We start from the raw sequence: 21,859 nt of genomic DNA on the forward strand, positions 1-21,859 counted from the left end.
TATTTATTATTGGCTCTATTCAACTCAATTCAGCAGACTGCTTAAAGCAGTTTGAAGTTAACAAAGGCTTATTTTCAGCTACTTCAACTACAAATATCAAAGATTGGAATAACTACAAATACGCTAGAGTATATAATATTTATCATGCGTTCGGCACATGACTATCAATCGGTCGTATATTCTTAGAATTGTAAACAGCTTAATTTCTCTTGGGGTTTATAACCTGCCCTTGGCGCCATAGAATACCCGGTGGTTCATCCACGTTAAGAGTAGTTATAATGAAGAAATCAACTACTCTTTCCCTAAACCCAACTTCAACGGGCTCTTCAAGACTTACATTCCGTCACGAAGAGAGTGGCAAACTCAAAGACCATGGAGAAGAAGGAAATACATTTTTATACGGATGGATTTAAGTTAGAAAATAAAGTAGGCTAAAGTTTTTTTACAATAAATAGGACTGGAATTATCTGTCAGACTTCCGGAATACTGTGGCGTCTACCAGACAGGAGTTTTAACCATCAAGGAGGCAACTTTGTACCTTAGCACACCCGGAATAATAAAAACTACAATAAATATCTTCTCGGACAGTCAGGCGGCCATCAAATGAAAAGTAAAGGTTGCTCAGGAATGCCTGACAGCTCTAAATGATATTAGCACCGTCTTCCAGGTCAGCCTTATATGGGTAACGGGACATAGAGATAATGAAGGAAATTGCAGCTAACCAGAAAGGATACTAATCTTCCACTGCTTGAAAATAGAGGCAATATTGGGATTCCTATGGTAACTTGCAAATTAAGGATAAAAAAGAATATTCTTCAGGAGACAAATTGGTGATGGAGAGAAGAAAATAATTTATTTACAAGCAGGCTAATTTAGATAAGAAAACATCAGCAGCATTGAGGTCAGCAGAAAAAAGAACATCCCGAAGGTCCTGGCTTGTGTCGTCGCTCATTGGCTGTTAGGTAGGCACTCTTCTAGGCTAGGAGTATTTTCTGATGAATACTGCAAAAGTTGTTGAGACGAAGAAGAAACAGTAGAACACTTCCTCTGTAATTGTCCAGTCTCAGCTAGAAGTAGAGCGAGGTTGTTAGTAAAGTACCATTTTGACTCTCTTACGGAACTATCCAGTATTGAAATAAAACCCATCCTACGCTCTATGAGAGCGTCTAAATGGTTCCATGACGAATAAATTCCCGTGATACACAGTGGCCCCACAACAGACCTAAGTGGTCTTAATGAGTTGGTTACTCTAAGCTAACTGCCACAAAAACAGGCCTTACTAAAATATTTTTATTTTAAGAACTGATATTTGTCATTCAGCTCTCTTTAAATATGTTAAAAAAACTTTTTTAAGAATCTACAAAAAAAGTGTAAGAAAATATTTTAAGTGTAGCTAAGTGTCTCAGCTACACTTTAAACTACTTATATAGGCACCACGTGAACGATTATAATACTAATTATAATATATTTATTTATGTCCAGTAAGCCTTACTTACTCAGCTGAATTCACAAAAATTAAAAAAAACAACCCTTAAAAAAATAAAATTCATGCTTGTCTGTACTTAACCTGTACGTAGTGTACCTGTAACTAACTGACCTCATTAAGCTCTATTCAGCCTCATTCAACGCAACTCTGTTAGCTTAAATAAATATGGCATAACAGGTAACTACTAAGCTATAACTTTTATTCAGCTCTGTGCAAAGTGAATTGCAATTAGAACTCTTTTTTTTTGCGGGTGAGGTAGAGTTTAAAATACCTACGTACTTACAGCGACCGTCGTCTGCTGCATCCTGTGATGGCCACTAAATCTATCTCTCGTCTGCTTTTGGGGAGACACTCTGCCAGGGACTACTTTCTGTACTACTTCGGGAGGGCCCAGAACGGCATTCATAAGGGAACAATTCTATTCACCCACGTCTGGGTCCACTATATTTGTAGTCAGCTGTCATGCTATAGGCTCGTCTTCTTGTGTCTCTATCTGTGCGGCTTCGATTTGTTGCAAGGTCTATCTTTTTCGCCATAGTACATCCTTCTCGCGTTCTAGCATTTTGCTGATTATGTTGCTCGGTGCGATGTCGCCGATCTGCTTCCTCAGAGCATTTCTTTCGGCAAGCCATCTATCACAACTAAAAAATGTGTGTTCGCTCGACGCTTCGCAGTATATGCGCTTGGAATCGCTTACCTTGCCCAGATATCTCCGGAAGTATCCGTGGCCCGAGAGAAACTGTGTTAAGAAGTAATTCACTTCTTCGAAGTTCCTTTGGACCAATTTGGCTATTGATGGGATGAGTTTCGCCGTAAATCTGCCACTCGGTTCAGTGTCCCATCGGCTTTACCACAGCAGCATGGTTTGGCATATCTCTTCCGCGACGCTAGTGATAACATGCTTCTTCTGCTAGATTCAGTACAATTCTGCTTATTTTATAATTTATTAATTTTCTTGAAAAGATACACATAACGAGAACTGTCAGAAGCAGACTTCAACATCCTTGAAACTACGCCATACTCTAAAACATGGTTCACAATTTCGTAGCTTGCGACACTATTTGGGTCACAAGATATAGAAAGTCTGCAAGCGCCAGTAGATCTCATTCAAAATCATACAACGCGAAAGAGTTCAGCCCGATTCAGCTTCATTCAGCTCAATTCAGCGCAATTCAACACACATAGATAATATTTTAGTTTACATATTTTTGAAATTATTTCCAATACAATCCTAGTGTATATTACTACCTTAGCAACATGTAAACCTGTTCGCTAACTTAATCGATTATGCAACAATTAAGCTCGAATTACTTTTTTCACTAATATTTTACATAAAGAGCCAAAAATCTAAAACGCCTTTGCTAGTCAGAGCAATTAATCGTCAAACAATCTTATTCAGCAGCTTTCAGTGTCACAAAAATTAATCTAATTGGCAATTTAAATACAATTATGTAGCATATGGGTATATTTTTCAATTCAGCGCGGATAAATTTTATTCAGCAGCCTTTGGGGGCACACAAATTGATCTAGATAGCAATTTTAGTGTACTTATGTAGTATATGGGCCTATTTATTCCAATTCAGCGCGGAGAAATCTTATTCAGCAGCTTTCTGTGTCACAAAAATTAAGCTAATTAGCAATTCAAATATAATTATGTAGTATATGAGTCTATTTATTTCAATTCAGCGCAGATAAATTTTATTCAGCAGCCTGTGGGGGCACACAAATTGGACCAATTAGCAATTTTATGTAACGCGTCACACTATTTAGACCTATTCAGCGCAATTTAGTCCACCAAGTTCATAGTTTTCAGATATTAATTAGTTTATATGAGTTTGCGTACAGATTTTAAGGTTTTAGGCTTTTTTCGCCAAGTAACACAATTAGTTAAAAATTTTTTTATTCGGGCTTACTAAAATGTTTTTAAAAATCTTTTGCAGGGTAATTGAGTAGATTACAACACCATGCAGCTCAATTCAGTGCCTTTAAACGTCACAGAAATAAATTGAGCTAACTATTAGAGTATAATTAAACAGTTTCTAATACCATTCAATACAATTCAGCGCAATTCAGCCAGCTATGTTTTTCGGTTTACATATTTTCAAGAAGTAATGGAATTAATATTTTATTAAAACATATTTTTGCCGAAACACCACGAGGCAATAAATATTTTTTTAATGCAATCCTCAGCCCAATCTAATATATTCTGAAGCCCTCAGTTACTAAAAACCTTTGTGCATTATTTTCCTCACCTAAGGACTATAACTCAACTCTCTTCTTCCTTTACACATTTATATTCACTCTATTCGGCTGCCCTCTTTCATTTTCATTTTTTTCTACATACCTACCGACCTAACTCACACGAATAAAATTAAAACCCATCTGACATTAAGCGGCTCACCTTCACGCCTTTTGCCAGACTTTGTTAAAAATTTTCATACCAACAGCTCTCAAAGGGTTTACACAACCCACCCACAACATGAAAAATGCAACATTGTTGCCAAAAGTATTTCAACGCTGTCATTTTCCTTTGGCCCCATAACCTTCTCCCCAGTCCATTTCCTACCCAACTCACTCTCACTGAATTGTGCGCTCTTAATTCTTTTCGCTTTTCTCCACCATTTTTTGCTGAATTTTTGTGTTGCATTTTTATGCGGCTTTACAGGAATTTGCCTTAAAAATGCAACAATGGCATTTCGCAATGCGTCTGGTGTTAGGGCGTGTGTTGCTGGCACGTGTGGCATTACAGCGTATCTGTGTGTGGTGTTTGGATGTGTGCATGTTTGAGTGTATGTAAATTTTTCGACACCTACAAATGTTGAAATATGTGAGTGGTGCGCAAGTGGAAAGCGGCTATGAGGCTTCAGTATGTTTCATGTAAATTTTTTACTGCATACGAAATGTTTTCGAAAAATTTTTACCCAACACCTACACACATACATATTTCTCTCACATATTCTCAAACACTTACACGCATGCAATTTGTATGTGTAGGCATCTCTTTGTTGTTTGGAACTTTGTTTATCTTTGCATTTCTCACTTTTTTCATTTTTCTTTGCAGGATAAAAACTCATACAAAATCAATAGCGGCGCGAAAAGTGAGGCCCGTTTGCCGGCCGTCTATCGAGCCCATCATAATGCCCGCATTCTGTGCGTTATGGAGCATCCGACGTTGAAGATACGCCAAAATGCATCGCTGCTGCTCGACGTGCAATGTAAGTAGTGGGATGGGGGTGGGCGAATGCAAAGTTTTCAAGCAGCGGGTTGTGTTGATGTTGAAAAATTCGAATAACAAAATTTTTTGTGTGGCATATTTTTAGGCGCAAACATGGTTAGGTTATTGGTTTTGAGCCCGCACAAAGCTGAATAGTCGATTTAAAGCTCGTTGAAAATCAGAAAATTCATGGACAAAAATTTGTTGCAGAAAAACGCTTTGAAAAGCTAAAAAATGTAAGGAAAAACTTACGTCTGATTGGAGATATTATAAATATTTAGTAACAAGAAAGCATACCACAGAACTTGTACCCCCTAAAAAAGAAAGTGGGGGTACAAGTTCTGTGGTATGCTTCTTGAGCAGGTAATACATTTTCAGAATATGAGTAACTTTGTAAAAAGCTTAAGGCGGTAATAATTTAATAAGGATAGTAGCTTTTCAAAAAGCTGAGAGCTTTGCTTTAAAATATTAAAAAAATTATGTCAATAATACATGAAAAATAGTTGTTTTTCAGAAAACTTAAACATTTACAGAGGTTCTTTGAAGAAATACAGTAAAAAGAATACTCTTCCAGAAGGCGTAGATCTTTGCTAACTAAATTTTTAGGAAACAAAAGTTTTGTAAAAAGTTTCTAGTAATGATTTTTTAGAAAGGGAAGAATTTTCAAAATGCATGAAGCTTTGCAGAAAAATTAAAACAAAAAATGCTGTAATAATTATGATAATGATAATTAACCATTATGATAGTAGTTTTTCAAAAAGCTGAGAGCTTTGCTTTAAAAGCTTTCAAAAATTATGGAAGTAGTTCATTAAAACCGTCATTTTTCAGAAAATTTAAAGATTTGCCCAGAGCGAAAAAATCTTTGGGAATGAAAGCTTTCTAAAAAGTTTCTAGAGCTAAATCCCTTTTTAAAAGGGAGGAACTTTTCAAAAAGCTAAAAGCTTTGCAGACAATTATTTCAAATAATGTTGTCTGAATTAGTACTAAAGGTTAATAGATTTTCAGAAAATGCAAAGCTTTTCGAAAAAAGTGTTTTAAAAGTATAGAAATAAATTATTAAGAAGTGTAACTTTCAAAAACTTGGAGCTTTGATAAAAAAAATTTTTGTTTTTTACAGTAGAAATTCATTAAGAAAGGAACTTCTTCGGAAAGCTTTATAGAAAAAAGAAAAATTTAACATTATTCTTTGTGTTGAAGTTGAGTTTAGTAGCCTACCAATGCTTTTCTCAGATAATATGTTTGAAAAAGCAATACACTTTACAATAACCACTTTCGCGATGCCAATAATTCGTCGAAACCGTATGAGGCAGTTCTGGTTTCAACAAGACGGCGTTCCACCACACACAGCTCGCACCACGATCGATTTTTTGAAGAAATTGTTTCCTCGTCGATTGATGTCGAAAAATAGCGATTTTGACTGGCCGCCGCGTTCGCCCGATTTAACGCCACCTTACTTCTTCTTGTGGGGATATTTAAAATCAAAGGTTTATATTAATAAGCCAAGGACCATAGAAGAGCTCAAGAACAACATCCGTGAGGAAATAGCCGCAATTCCAGCCGTAATGTAAGCTAAAACTATGGAAAATGCTGCAAAACGGGCACAATACGCCGTACAGGCTCAAGGTGGCCATTTGAGAGATATCATATTCAAAACGAGATGTCAACAAATGCACTTGGATCAAATAAAATGATTATTATCGTCAACATCAAAAAATTGTGTTTTTTTTTATTTAAAAAAAAAACACATGGGTCCGTCGAATATGGGAGGAAGATTTTGAAAATTCTACTAGGGCTTTTTATAACTTTTTTATTTTTATTTTTTTTTTTTAGGTAATAGAATACTAATTTCAATTTCAATACTGTGAAGCGAATAATTTTTCCATTATACAATACAATAATCAGGATCTTACAGGTCTCGCTCCTGGTGAGCTTTACAGCCCTGACGCTGGAGATTGTCGGGGTACAATAGGCTTTTAAAGACGGGCTCCCTCCTCTCCTGCTGGATTTCAGTCGCCCCTTACGAGGTTTACCTTACTGCATACTTTACCGCGGGCGTATTCTTTTCCCCGACCCGCTAGGGTTGAGCTTTTTATAAATTGAAGAATATAGTAATAATTCATTGAGGCCAATTATTCGCTAGTAATAATAATAGAGCTTTCTTATAAAACACACAAACTTTTTTTCCCCCATAAACTGTTTTTATTAGTATTTTTATTTAGTTTTTTGTTTTAATGCAGATGAGCTTTTCCGTTGAAGACACATTTTTTAGCGTTGAACTGATTGTTGCTTTTACTTATACTCTAAAAAAATATTTTAGCTATTACTTGTGATATCAAAAGCTCTGTGTAGAGCTTAGTAAGAAATTAAAAAATTTCGCATACAAAAAAATTAGCGATAAAAGCTTTTTAAATAAAGCGAAATAAAAAAGTTGTTTCTGTAAAGTTACAAGTCGAGTATCTAGCACTTCTCAACTGGTTTTTGACTAAAACAAAGCTCTGTCTAATTAATACGACATGGGCAGGTCACATATCATTAAGATGGCTATGAACTTGTAAAGATTGAATGGAAGCCTGCTTGCTCATTGAGCACAATAATTGATTATTTGACATTCCCTGCTTTTATTCAGGTCTGCAAAGCATTTAGAGAGATCCTCATAGAAGGTCCAGAATCGCGTCTGCGAAGTACATCCGCATCAAATTGAAAATATATACCTCTCAGAGATTTAACATATTCCACGCTGAGAAAGCTTTTGAAAGCTTTATGAAGGACGAGCTTTCAATTTAAATGGTGTAAATAGACTGGATCGAAGAAAATCTTGTAAAACTATCGGTTTTTATAAGAATGAAAAAAAAAATTATTTATGGTTCACATAAATTTTAGATTCAGAAGAGAACTTTTCCAACTTGTTTTTTTATAGCGACCGACCTGGTCTAGTGTACTATACTCATTAGCTTTTTGCACTTTAATGAAAGCGTTTTACATTGTTCATTGTTTTCTCTTTGCTACTCAGTAAAACTTACGCGTATAAGCCTAGGTCATTAAAATTGAAGGCTTGTAAAGATCAAAAAATGAGTCTCGCTTGAAGAACTGCAACTTATTCATATAAAGCTTTTTATGTCATGAGACGATGAGCTACTTTCTATTTAGTGGTTCAGAAAGCTTTAAAGAAATCTACTTCAACCTTCTCCGACACACCATAAATGCTATCGCTATGCAAAACCAAAAAGAATGCTAATGACATTGGTAATCCAATACCTACTTACACTTGTGTCCATAAAAATTTCACATCATTTACTACGCCAAAATCTTCTACAAAGTGGTTTTAAACGCAATTTGTTTCTTTTTGTTGTTGTTCATTGTTGTGCAGAGTTAAAATAAAATTTGTTTTTGTGCAGAAGCGCGCAACAACTTCTCACATCATCGACAGCTTTTATCGAAATCGCAGTAGCTTTCGAAAGTGACACCTTGATACTGCATAGAAAATGTGACAAAAATCTGAAAGAAAAGTCGAGTAGCTCTTAAAGTGCCAAGCGGCAAAGTTATTAAACTCTCATTAGCGTGCAACACGAGGCGCAATCGAGACACCACAACACGCCAAGTAGCGAGTTTTGCACGCAAATGGAAGTTGAAGAAGTAAAAGCACAGATTGTATGGGAATGAAGAGGATTGAAAAGTTTTACATATCTAACTAAGGCGCTGCCACATGTGACGCTAATGGATATGGATAAGCAAGTGGGGCAAATGTATGTGCGCCATGAATGGAAGAAACAAAAATTTTAAGAAAAAAATAGTAGCAGTACTTGGTTCAGTAAAGAAAAATAAAGTGTAGTATAGAAAACAGCTTTGGAATTTATGCTGGCGGTAGTTCGAGATTGCGACGGGTGTGGGCTCGTCAGCAGTGTTTTGCTTTAGGAAAAGGCTGCCATGCGCTATTGAAGAATGGGAGGCGTTAAACTAAGCTTCGAGGGGGTGTTCGCTCACTATTTTTTTACTGTTTAATATAACAGATGGGTACTGAGCAAGGAAAGGTTTGCCTCTGCCCCTAAAATTGTGTGGTCCTGGTTATTGTTTCTAAGAGTATAATATATATATACAGGCCACCAAACAATATGACACCACAATATTTTTACCACTTCCAAATACTTTCGGAAAACTTTCTTGTTTATAAGTTTCATTCATTTTTTATACAAATGTAATACACCCACAGCAAAAATCATATAAGCCAAACTATCAAGGCGAATCTTTTAAAGGTGGCATAGGTAAATCAGCTGCTTTGTTTCTTTTTTCTTTCGCCGTGTCCATGTTTCTGTCAGCACAGAATGAAACAAGACGAATTCATTCCTTGTAGACGCAAAATATTGTCTGACAACCAAATGTACAAAACATTGTTTTGGTATATATTTGCGCCGACAAATAAATTTTATATTATACAAATAAAATAAATTTCATAAAACCTCATACAAACTCCAATCATTTTTACCCAATCAAACCAAAAAATTAAATATTAAATTTCTCCCTGATGGGTTTGAGCACTCGTTACTTGTATCAGGTCAGTCCATAAGTTCGTGCGTTTTTTAAAAGTGGTTTTAAAACTAATAAAAAATACGTTTAAAGTATTTATTAATCAATAATATATTTTCCTTCATTATTTATAATGTCATCCCAACGCTTAGGCAAATTTTTAATTTCCTGCTCAAAAAATTTTTTGTCCTTGGAGCCAAAATACGCTTCGATATCCCTTTTTATAACTCCTTTTGAGGACTACTTCTTGTTACTCATATGGGATTGAAGTCCACGGAAAATGTGATAATCACAAGGTGCAATATCCGGAGAGTATGGTGGATGCGGCATTAGCTCCCATCCGAGCTCGTTCAGCTTGCCTAATGTTTGCCTTGCGGTATGAGGTCTTGCGTTGTCGTGGCGAAACAAAACTTTGCGTCTATTCACTAAAGACGGTCGATTGTTTTAAGTGCCTCATTCAGGTTCGATAGCAGATGGGAATAATAATCAGCAGTTATCTCTGGTTTGGTTCCAGAAGTTCATAACAAACAATACCGGCCATATCCCACCAAATAGACAGGAGAATCTTCTTGGGGTGAAGGCCATCTCTAGACGTCGGTTCTGGTGTTTCATCTTCATTTAACCATTGGCGTTTGCGCACACGATTATTGTAAAGGACCCATTTTGTATCCCCAGTAAAGATACGGTTCAAAAAAATTTCATTTTCATGCCGTTGCAGCAGCTGAGAACACACATTCACTCTCTACTGAAGGTTGGCGACGGAAAATCTATGCGGAACCCATTTTCCCAGCTTTGAAACCTTTCCCAACTGAACCAGGTGCCAGTGAACTGTTCCATGGGATGAATTTAACCTTTGAACTATCATATCGACTGTCAAATTTGGCTCAGCTTCCACGAGTTCGAGCAAGGCGTCGGAGTTAAAGACTTCAGGACGACCACGTCGCAGTTACCTCTTATGGACTGACCTGATACTAAATGATAAAACAAAATATGTTGATGGATACAAACCTTTATTTTGAGCTTCACGCGCTCCATTCTTTGTATTGTGTTATAGCCGCTGCCTAGTTCACAAGTGTGAAATGCAGTTAGCGTGCGACGCCATAAATCTTCCGATAGAGGCTTTCATTTTGTGCCACCTTGCATATCAAGTTTCGCCTGTATCTTAGTAATTTTTTCTGTGGGGCCGTGAAACTGCGCCAATGCTAAAGAAATAAAAAAGCGTTAAAATATTTTAATTTATAAAGTGGTACAATGGGCACTAAAAGAAAGCAAAGCGAAATTAAAAACAAATATAATTAAAATTAAGCTTCAGCATACCAAGCGGGAACCTGGAGGACTACAGAGAAAGATGTTAAGTAATTCTGCCGTAATTACAACAAACGGTTAAACTTGAATTTTTAAGTGCTCAGAATTCGCGGTGTTAAAAAAACGTGAACATAAGGTTACCTGAATTTCAGTATACTAAACAATGCTGATGACAAGGAAAGAAATTTACATAAAAATAAAAATTTATTTTGGGAGCATCAAAAGGCAAACTATGAATTGTATTTTTTTGGTATGCGTGAATAAATTCAAACAGGCTTGAAAATATCGGCCACAAAATACCAAATTGTAAAAAAAAGTTTGACGAAAAGATTTGTTGCTGCTCGGCAGAAGCTGGCACAATTTCAAGTATGTTTGTGCCATGAAAAAGCTTCTCATAAAAAACCAAAAAAAATTATTATTAAGAGCTTGCATTTTTTGGCACTTCAAATACACAACATTTCCGTGAACGGAAGTCAATTAAAAGTCGAAAGATTCTTAAGAATTTATATTTAAAATTAAATAAAGAAGTTCACGTAAAGAATATCATAGTTCTGAATCCAGTCTTGGCAAACAGAAAAAGTTCAGTTATTCGTTACACACGCAAGTGAAATTTTCATAAATATATATTACATCCTGAAATATTCTTAAAAAGTTAAGAAGCAATTTTTCCATAAATGTTATGTTAATCGCTTTAATTTTTTTCCTCAAACAGACAAAATCAAATATATTTGACAAACTTATTTTTTTCTTAAAACTGTTTTTTTAAAGCTAGTCAATCATAAATTTGTATTGGCTGTAGGCGGGTGAGGTAGAATTTCCCATCCATTTTCCAAATAATTTTTGACCGGTACTGCAACATGTGGCCGAGCATTGTCATGATGGAAAATCAATTTATCGTGTCTGGTCGCCCATTCTGGCCGTTTTTCGGCTATTGCTTGCTTCAAACGTATCAATTGTTGCCTGTGTAGCTCTCCCGTGGTCGTCTGGCCCGATTTGAACAGCTCATAGTACAGCACACCCATCTGATCCCACCAAATACAAAGCATTACCTTCAAACCATGAATATTCGGCTTTGGTATCGATCTGGCTAGTTGGTCGGGCTTCACATATGTCAACATCACCACTTTCAATTCGTGCAAACCACTGCTGACATACTCTAACCTCTGGGGCATATTTAGGACAAGCTTCTGAGAGTAAACGATGTGCTTCTGTTGCACTTTTCTTTAAATTGAAGAACAAAAGCAAACCTCCCCGCAAATACTGTTTTGTTGGAACGTAATTTGACATTTTGACTATAATAAAAAAAAGTGTGTGTTTACTGATATTCACTGTGACACATCAAATATACTTGATTTTTTGGCGTTCTTTAACATAGAATAGCTGTCACTGTCAAAATATTGACTACATAAATAGATATGAGGACCAAAACGAAATTAATTAGTTGTACACCAGATACAAAGATATTTTAGTACTTTTTCTGAAACCTTTTTAAGTGGAAATTTTAACTTTATATCATCTCTTTGTTTATTTTCCACTGATAGCCAATCAGCTCTTAGGTTAGTTAGGCAAGGTAAAGTGGCGGTCGCACGGCGCACCTAGTCCAAATAGAGGCCCCTTGTGATACCACCGGAACTATTCCATCCTTACTCCCCTTGGTCCTCTATAAACCATTCTGTAGACTTTTTAGATCTAGTTATGCGATGTTGTCCAGACAAGCGATTCCAAGCAAATTCCACCTTCTTCTACAGAGAGCCACCCACCCACAGAGAAGATGTTCAACTGTCTCTTCCTCTTCTACAACCTGACACCATTTGCGAAAGTCAAAATATGGTGCTCCAATTCTGCTGGCATTAGGCACTGCCCAGATAGGACTTCAACTAATATTCTTAATTATTTCCTATAAAATTTAAGTAGTCTGTTAGTACGACAGATATTCCATTATGTCCATTCCTGCTTACTAATGCGTCAGATATGTGATTCTCTCCAACGATTATTGGCAATACTTAAAGTATATCTATCTATTCGGAGCTTACATGTTGCCAAGAGCATAGGTATATCAACTTTGCCTTGAGTAATTTGGAGTGTAGTGCCCAGTCTAGCTAACTCATCCGTCTTACAGTTACCCTCATTGTTACCTGGCACCCAGAGTGGAGTTATAGAGAAAAACTGTGCGAATATTCTTAATTGTTCAAAACACTCTACTACTGTTTTTGAAGAGTGCCTTCTTGAATCGTCAAAACTTCAGCTTGGAATACGCTGCAATGAACAGGTAAGCGTAGAGGTACGCTGATGCGAATAGAACCACCGAATAGACACCGCCTCCCACGTCAACGTTGAGTTAAGAACCGTCGGTATATACATACGCATGCCCCTTTTTCATAATATAAAAAAATTAAGCAATTATGACCTATTCGACGTTCGAGTCGCGCTATGACGTCATATCTTCCAAATAGGCGTAAAAGGAACTCACACATAAATATATATACATACATATACTTTAGCCCGGGTCGGGGAGTTGGGGAGGCAAAAAAATCGCCCATTGCTCTGTGAAAATCATATTCTAGGAATCAAAATAAGAAACTTTGCCGAAGGAACCATACCTCTAAAACGAATTCTGATGTCCCCCAATTTGGGTCGAACTTTTAGTGTCTTTTGTGTGGAGGCAAAAAAAATCGCCCATTGCTCTGTGAAAATCATATTCTAGGGATCAAAATAAGAAACTTTGGCGAAGGTTTCTTTTCTCATGTAAAGGCCAAAAATGGTGATATTTTGAAATGATTGTATAGGGAATCCCCCGGGGGAGTTCCAGGGGGTATGCCACTGGCATGGGTGGATCGGCCGTCCAAAGTTAGTGGGGGTCGGTCTTATATTTGGACTCGATTGGAGCATTCTAAATGGGTCAAAGTGGGAATTTTCGTTCGACCCAAATCGGGGGACATCAGAATTCGTTTTAGAGGTATGGTTCCTTCGGCAAAGTTTCTTATTTTGAGCCCTAGAATACGATTGTCACAGAGCAATGAGCGATGTTTAAATCGACCGGCCCTAATATACTTATTCAAGGTCAATCACGTAGGTCAGCAATTATATTTTGGCTGTTGGAACTAAACGGGTTAAATGGAAATGAGCAAACTCCGAAGTTTATACCAAGTATAAGTTGTTTAGCGGTCATGGTAATACCTGTTTATACATTTCTAGAGAAGTTATGACTAAGTTTGTCAAAGTAATGATGTCAGATGCATCAACATCTCTCTGTCAGGGTTATTTTTAGATCATAGAATGGGAAAAGTTATCAATGGTAAAACAGCTGCTGTTTTATAGCATGTTCCATGGTACCACTAGGACACATTAAAAGTGAAACTTGCACAGCTTTTGTGGCAGCAAATGCTAAGGGTAACCTTTAATTTTTGTTTTTTTAAGGGTAACCTGGAGTAGCTTCTGTGGCTGTGCTTAGTGTTTTATGTATCGAAAGGTAGCTGTGGAATATGAATGAGTTTTAAGCAAAATAATGCTAAGTGTACTTTGAAATACCTGCTTTGTTACTAATTTGACTTTGTTCCAGGTTTTCCCCTTCATTGAGCGATACTCTGGGATTACAGCACCAGAAATTTAATAAAGTCTTGAAGAGGTTCTTAAGCTTAACACCCTCTATGCTTTTTTTCTTTTTTTTTTTTTGTTTTTGTGATAACACTAGAGACTAACTTTGGTTTCTTTAATATCACTATAGATCACTCAAGTTTATTTAATCAACCCCAGATACTTTTTTTATCTGTCTGGAAAGTTTCCAGGTAGCAAGCATTTGTAGTAAAATCACTTTAATATTTACCTAAATGGAGTGCACACCCTTTATACGGTATTTGGCGGAGCTCATCCTCTTATTTGTGGTGCACGTCTTGCGGTTGTTCTACACATGGAGGAACCTACAGTTTTATACCAACTATGAACGGCAGATGGATTTTATGCGAAGCTCTTCCCCGTCTATCATCACTTCTATCGCTTACAAATTCTCCTCTTCGACACACCGCTGGTTAACTCTTTTTCCAGCTTAAGTAGAAGGAAGGAGCTTAGGTTTAGTTAGGCACTGATTAAGCCTTAATTTTTTCTGTGGCTAATCAGTAGCATTATTTTTGATCAATTCTTGTTAGATCACTCCAGTTGCAAGCAAATTTCCAACAAAACTCATTTCACAATCAGCCATAAAATACACAAATTTATAACTTGGTAATCACATCAATTACATTTAATTTCAGTACCCTCCACCCACAACGGTGTTCTCTTTGCATTATCCCACGCCTAAAAGTGTGCTTACATTTCTACCATCAAAATGATTGCCACACATAGATCCAACCAAGTAAACGCCTTCTGAAATGAGATTTCACGAGTCTAACAAAAGTAGCTACAACTTTTCAGTAGGCGGAAATCCTGTTGCCTATATATCTACACACACACACACACATCCAAACCAAACTCATTCACACAACTGCTATTAAAACTATAATTTACAATACATCTGTAAGCGAATAGTGGAGGAGACAACTTTTGTTTCGCTGATTTTCGTTGTCATTTTGGTATTTGATTTTTGTTTTTGTTGTGCAATTGTATTTGTAAGCATTTGCATTGCATTTGTTTTTGTTGCGCGCTTAACACGTGCCGCATTTACATTTACTTTAATTATAAAAGTTTTTCGGCAGCAATATCTGTGAATGTGCAGGAATATATATAGATATATGTGTGTGTGTGGGCGTGCGGGCACGAGAGAGACAATAATAATAATAAAGTTTTTAATTAAAAAGCGACAAAACGGTGTAAAGCCGAATCGTGTGCGAGTCAGCTATGGGCAACACCTACTGGAAGAGGCGGCTTAACCACAGCATCGCGACAGGCTGCATAGAAGGGAAGGGTAATTGCGACGACTACCCGTCCTCTACACCTCTTCCGCATAGTTGCCAGCCATACTTTTCGCGCGCTAAGGTCCAGAACTTCGCTTGCTCTCGCAGCCACAATGTCTTAACTACTACCTTTTGTTGCGTAAAAGTTTACATATTCGCATTTATTCGAATTTTACATCTCAATATTCTTCCTATGCAATGTAAATATGTATGTGTTTCTTGTAGTTACGTTTATCCTTTTCGCTTTTTGCAGATACACCTTCGTTCGCCATCTCACGCACACCCGGCTTCGGTTATCCGCTGCGTGAAGGCATTGAAGTTTCGCTAAAATGTGATGTTGACTCGAATCCGCCGAGTACGCCGCGCTGGCAGAAGGATGATGGCGATACGCCGGTAAGTAGACTATGGTATTTGCAGGCAAAGGCTTAAAATAGTTTTCGTAAAGGTAGGACATAAGTAAACAGAAGTAAATTGAGGCTGTTGGAATGTGAGTTGGCTGAAATCGCTTAAGGATAAAACTCTTTGTGTAATTTTCAAATGGTAGTATTTAGAATTGAAAAAAAGGCGTAATATATTTTGAGAGCTGATGCAGTTTTTGAAAATGATAGTTATGGAAATAGTAAAAAATGTTTAATATAAATTTAAAATTTTGTGGTCGTGGTCATATAACAAGTAGTAGAAAAATGTTATCGAAAAAGGATAGGCAAAAGTTGTAGGGAAAAAAATTTGAGTTTTTTAAATTTCTTAGCACACCGAATTGGGAAAATTAAAAAAAGGAGTAGAAAAAGGTGGTGAAGAAAGACATTGGAGTTTTTAATATATCTAACCGCACCAAATTACAAAAATTGTAAAAAGTAGTAGATAAATTTAGTATGATAAAGTAGTAGAAAAAGGTAGTGGAGAAATGAAAACGAAAATTACTAAAATGTGTAATCACACCGAACTCGAAAAAAATTGTAACGCAATAGAAAAGTGTTGTATTAAATAGTAGTAGAAAGAGGTAGTGGAGAAAGGTATTCAATTTATTTTTAAATTTCTAACAACACTGAATTTTGAAAATTATAAAACGTAATAGAAAAATTTAGTTTTAAAAAGTAGTCGAAAAAGGTAGTGGAGAAAAGTATTCAAATTTTCACAACTTTTAATCCCACGAAATTTAGAAAATTACAAAAAGCAGTAGAAAAATGAGTATGCCAATGTAGTAGAAAAAGGCAGTATTTAAGGTTGTTCGCTTCTTAAAAGTTCTAAAACAGTAGTAAAGAAAGATAGTGGAGAAAAGTATTAGAATTATTTATACTTCTAATTACGCTGAGTTTTTAAAATTTTAAAAGGTAGTAGATAAATAAGTATGCAAAAGTAGTCGCAAAACATAGTGGAGAAAAGTACTCAAATTTTCACAATTTTTAAGTACCCGAAATTTAGAAATTTACAAAAAGTAGTAGAAAAAATTGGTATGCCAATGTAGTAGAAAAAGGTAGTATTTAAGGTTGTTCGCTTCTTAAAAGTTCTAAAATAGTAGTAAAGAAAGAGAGTGGAGAAAAGTATTAGAATTATTTATACTTCTAATTACGCTGAGTTTTAAAAATTTTAAAAAGTAGTAGATAAATAAGCATGCAAAAGTAGTCGAAAAAGGTAGTGGAGAAAACTATTCGCATTTTTAAAAGTTCTAAATACCCTGACTTTAGAACTGTAGTGGAAGAAGGTAGTGTAGAGAGGTACTAGTATTTTTAAAATTTCTAACAGTTGATAGAAAAATTTGTATGCAAAGGTAGGAGCAAAATATACTAGAATTTTTGAATTTCTTAGCATACCAAATTTGAAAAGGTTTCTTTTTAAAAACAGATTTTAATAAAATATTCAAAAACTGGAAGCGACCTACAGCAAAAATCAAAGCAATCCCCAAAACAAATTTAGACAACCATATTTTTTGTCTAAGTTTTAGGTTAGGTTAGGTTGACCTAGCTGGCTGAAAGCCATCACATAGACCTATTGATCCTTAGTGTTACCAGATGGAGCTAGACCTTTACGTTTGTTTGTAGTAGACATCTTGTAATAAGCCTGCGCCATTTGCGAATCTAAGTAAACTTTGGAGCTCTATCCCCGAGAGACATTATAACTTTTCATATTGTTAAACTCCTAAGCATTCTAATTTGGTTCTATTTAGCTAACGCAGGGCAACAAAATAGAAGGTGTTCTAGCGTTGCCCTCTCTTTCAGTTCATTGCAAAATCTGTAGCTGTCGTTGTTGGTAATTCCTATCTTGTATGCGTGCGCCGCTAGCAAATTGTGGCCTGTCAGCATACCTACGATAGTTCTGCTTTCTTTTCTAGCCAGAGCTAGTACGAATCGGACGTATTTATCTGCGTACACATGACTTTCGCGGTTTTACAAGTCGCTAGTTTATTCCACCTCCTGTCTATCCGTATATTCATGTCCGCGGCGATGTCATGGTATGCCGTATTTAAAGGTTTAGGTATGTCGTTTTCTTGCTCGAATTGCCTGTAAACAGCGCTTTTGGCAATCTCATCTACAATTTCGCTTCCTGCAATGCCCTTATGTACGTGTACCCAATAGATATGCAACAATCTGTCTGCGACTGATCTCTCTATGGCTTCCCTGCTTTTGAGAACATTTTTATATAGATGAAATTTCATATGAGTTTACTGCTTTTATCGCCGCTTGGCTGTCAACGTATATATTGATTTTAGCGTTGCTTGATGCCCTTGCGAATGCTATTTCCGCAGCCTTACCCACAGCAAAGACTTATGCTTGAAAGATACAGCAGCGGTCAGGAAGCTTAAATGACTGCCTGTTGCCTAGCTCTGCGCAATAGATCCCTGCCACTACTCCGTCTAACATTTTCGAGCCATCAGTAAATATTTTAAGAGTATTTGGGTTAGGTTTCATTCCTCTTTTACATCCCGCTTCTTCTATTGTTGTTCGGAATTTCTTCAGCCAATTGCATTTCGGAGTCTATAGTCCGTCTGGATCTTGTAACTCATGCCTACTGTGTCTAAGTTTTAAGTTAACATAAAAAAGTAAAGAAAGGATTTTTTTAATGCTGAACCTGATACCCATATAAAAAGAATTTGAAGCATCTGTTATTTGGAAAAAATACAAATGAAAGCAGCAAAAAGAAATAAATAGTCAAAAATCAACGCGATTTTTAATCCACTTTAACTTACAATCATTTAATAGTCTATTAAAATACACACAAATATCTGTAAAAATTCTGATTAAAAAGTTTGAGATTTCGATGATAATTTTTTGATATATTTTTATTTTTTCTCAAACCTTAAACCGTGGATTTATAAGGAAAACCCATTATTAATATTATATAAAAACATAAAAGTTAAACTACCCGGTCGTGGTGGTTTAAAAAAAAATTGTTCTGGACGAGACCGGTCTTTATTCGTTGATAATTTCTTCACAACTGAACTTCAAAATATTTTAATTCTAATACTAAGACTAAAAGCTAAGCCCGTGTGATTGCAACGTCACCAGTACTTTGCTGAGTAGGCGTTTCCCACGGGAACGCCAATCGCTGCTCTGGTATTTCCTCAAAAGCGTTGCGCGTGTGGAGTGTTGGGTTACAATGACTTTTTGGTTGAGGTGTGTGAAGTATTGCGTTAGCTTATATAAATTAAGTATAAAAAATAAAAAATAAGATTATCAAAACCTGTCAATAACTCCCTGTGCTATAGTTATTTGACGCACTGTATAATCAAGAATTTTACTTGTAGAGGTAGCTAGAAATGCTGCCTCAGCGAACAGTACCTTGAATTCTCAAAATAGCTCGAAATTTTGCTTTTATGAATATGGTTTTGAGTCCGAGGTCATAATAGTTGAGAACTATCAATAACGATACCTTTAGCTTGACAGCTGAGAAAGGCAAAATGTTTGTTTTGTTCAATAAGGTTTGACAAGCAATGATAAATCGTTTAATGCCAGAACAACGCTTCCAAATTGTGGAAATTGACTTTGGAAAAAAGATAAAACATCTTTTCGCGAAGTTCAAAGAGCGAAGTGTTAAAGAAAATGACGAAATGCCATCGAGAGACATTCAAGAGACATCAATCGACATTCATCGGGAGACTCTCACCACCTTCTTAAGCTCCCGACCCTCGAATGCCATTATCGGAGTCCAACCACCACCTATTGCAAATGAAGAGCTCCAGCTTCCCCGAGAGTCCCGCGTAACCTTAGCAAAATTACGTTCTGGATGCTGTAGCAGGTTAAACTCCTGCTTATCCAGAATCCATCCCGACATACTAAACATATCTCCAGTAATTGAAGGCACCCCGCACGACACTACCCACCTTTCCACATGCCCCATTAAACCCACTCATCTAACACCCCTCTCTCTCTGGACCCAACCCGTCGAAACAGCTAGTTTCCTGGGCCTACCGTTAGATGAGTTAGATGAAGACAACCGATGATTACGCTACACTGGCAGGGCAAAGTTGCTACAACAACACCAACATGACGAAATGCCGATTTGCCGTTGTTCTCAACTTGTTGGCCTTTGCCCTTCGACTACGTGGAAAATTTTGTGTATGGAACCTGGCTTACGTGCCTATAAAATACAGTTCTTACAAGAAGTAAAACGAAATGACCATCGTTTCCGTTGCATTCTTGCTAACTGAGCTCATTTAGATTTATTATTCAGATTTATTGGGAAAAGCAATCAAAAATTGGACTGATCGAAGGACTATGCAAGTCGTAGCCATAGAGGACATATGTCAAATGTCTTATTAAAATAATGTCATTAAATTATCTACCAGATTGAAAAAAGTGATTCTAAGAATATTTCTGTTTTGCATTACCATTTCAAGTTCTCAATCTCTTATAAAACTAGTAATGAGAAGAAGCTTTCCAAAGAATTTGAATCTAATGCTGGGATGAAGCTTAGAGATGGGTATTGGGCATCAATTTTCTTTATATAGGGTTAGTGTACATTCTCGAAATGCAAGGCATGCCTCTGCTATTCGTTTTGCAAAATTCAGTATTTAATTAAGGGCCTACACGTGCATTCATATGTTTTAAAACACCTTCGCTTTATGGAAAACCAAATTTTTCCACTCAAACCTCTATCCCTTATTTCTACCGAAATAGAAGCTACTGTTATTCTACTAGGTGTATCTTATAAATATGCGAAATATATAGAAGCAAGCCAGCTCCACTTGCACTTGCTCTCTATTATACAAAAAAGATGTCTGCATACAAACACTACATACATAGCAAGCATGTGGGCAGGACATACATATGCACAAATATTTCTAAGGACAAACCGATAAGCATCCAATATTAGACAATTTTCGTTCCTCTTGCTTTTTACATACATAAAATTCTGGCACTACCTTTCCCCCACCATAAGTCACACTGAATCCCCCACTTTGGGGTATCCCTGTTATGCATAAGTTACTAAATTTTCCCTTCAACTTTTCTGGGCGTACCATACATATGTACATACACACACAAGCAAACAAATACATATAAGTCAATGCAAATTTCGGTAGACACCAATACATTTGTATGTATGTATGTGCACTTACCCACACGTAGATACATGCATCTATCCTTGCTGTGCCCATGTTAGTTTTAGTACTTTGTGGCAAAGTTAAATAACATGAAAATTTTTGTCCCAAAAAGTATACGAAGGGAAGACAAAAATCCAGCCGACAACCGAAAATCAACAGTCACAGATTTACGCGACAAATTTTGCTTTTTTCTCACTTGGCGTCGTTGTCGGCTACGTTGTTGGCTTGTTTGTTTGTGGAGTTTCTGTTATCTTTATTTCAATGTATTTTTGTTTTTCGTTGCTTAAAGTTAATATTTTAGTTGATAAGTGTATTTGCGTAAGAATTTTGAGAGTTTTTCAAATAACAATGCGGTTTGAAATTTACACAAAATTGGGCGAACATTCACATACATAATTCACAAATTTTATGAGTAGGTATAAAGGGTATTAAGAAGTTAAATTTTAGGAAATGTTAGTACAAAAATTAAAAAACTAAACAGGTAGTATTTTTTTATAGGTTTAGAAAGGTGAAAAAATTACAAAAAATTGGTTTGAAAATGAAGATTTTAACATTTTTCAAAATATAAAAATTAAATACCAAAAAGTTTCCTAAGATATACTAAGTATCTACTATTCATATTATTTTAGGGTTCAGCAAATAATTTGATACATAAAAGCGTGAAAATTAAAAAAAAAGTAGTAAAAAATTATTAGCTTTTTACTGTCATCAAGCCAAATCACTCTCTCCCTCTGGCCTGCTAAATGCATGTCACGATTTTTTTGTAGCAGCTAAATTTTGTTATATTTACTCACTATAAAAATAGTAGTATAGTTAACTAAAAATATTTAAAGTTTAAATCCGAAGTTCTGCTAAAAAGCAAAGGAAATAGTTAATAAAAGTAACTCTTCACGCAAAAGTTATACTAA

At 36.1% G+C, this 21,859-nt stretch overlaps 1 protein-coding gene across 1 annotated transcript in view; it reads left to right on the forward strand.

Moving 5' to 3' along the window:
* The window catches only part of LOC129244344 (uncharacterized), a 195,235-nt gene that overhangs the window by 44,764 nt on the left and 128,612 nt on the right, over positions 1 to 21,859 (forward strand). Inside the window, exons 5-6 of the mRNA XM_054881964.1 lie at positions 4,548 to 4,701; positions 15,666 to 15,805. Coding sequence (XP_054737939.1) covers positions 4,548 to 4,701; positions 15,666 to 15,805 — 294 coding nt within the window. The remainder of the gene's footprint in view (positions 1 to 4,547; positions 4,702 to 15,665; positions 15,806 to 21,859) is intronic.

Source organism: Anastrepha obliqua, chromosome 4 (genome assembly GCF_027943255.1).
Source record: "Anastrepha obliqua isolate idAnaObli1 chromosome 4, idAnaObli1_1.0, whole genome shotgun sequence".
NCBI classification, from domain to species: Eukaryota; Metazoa; Arthropoda; class Insecta; order Diptera; family Tephritidae; genus Anastrepha; species Anastrepha obliqua.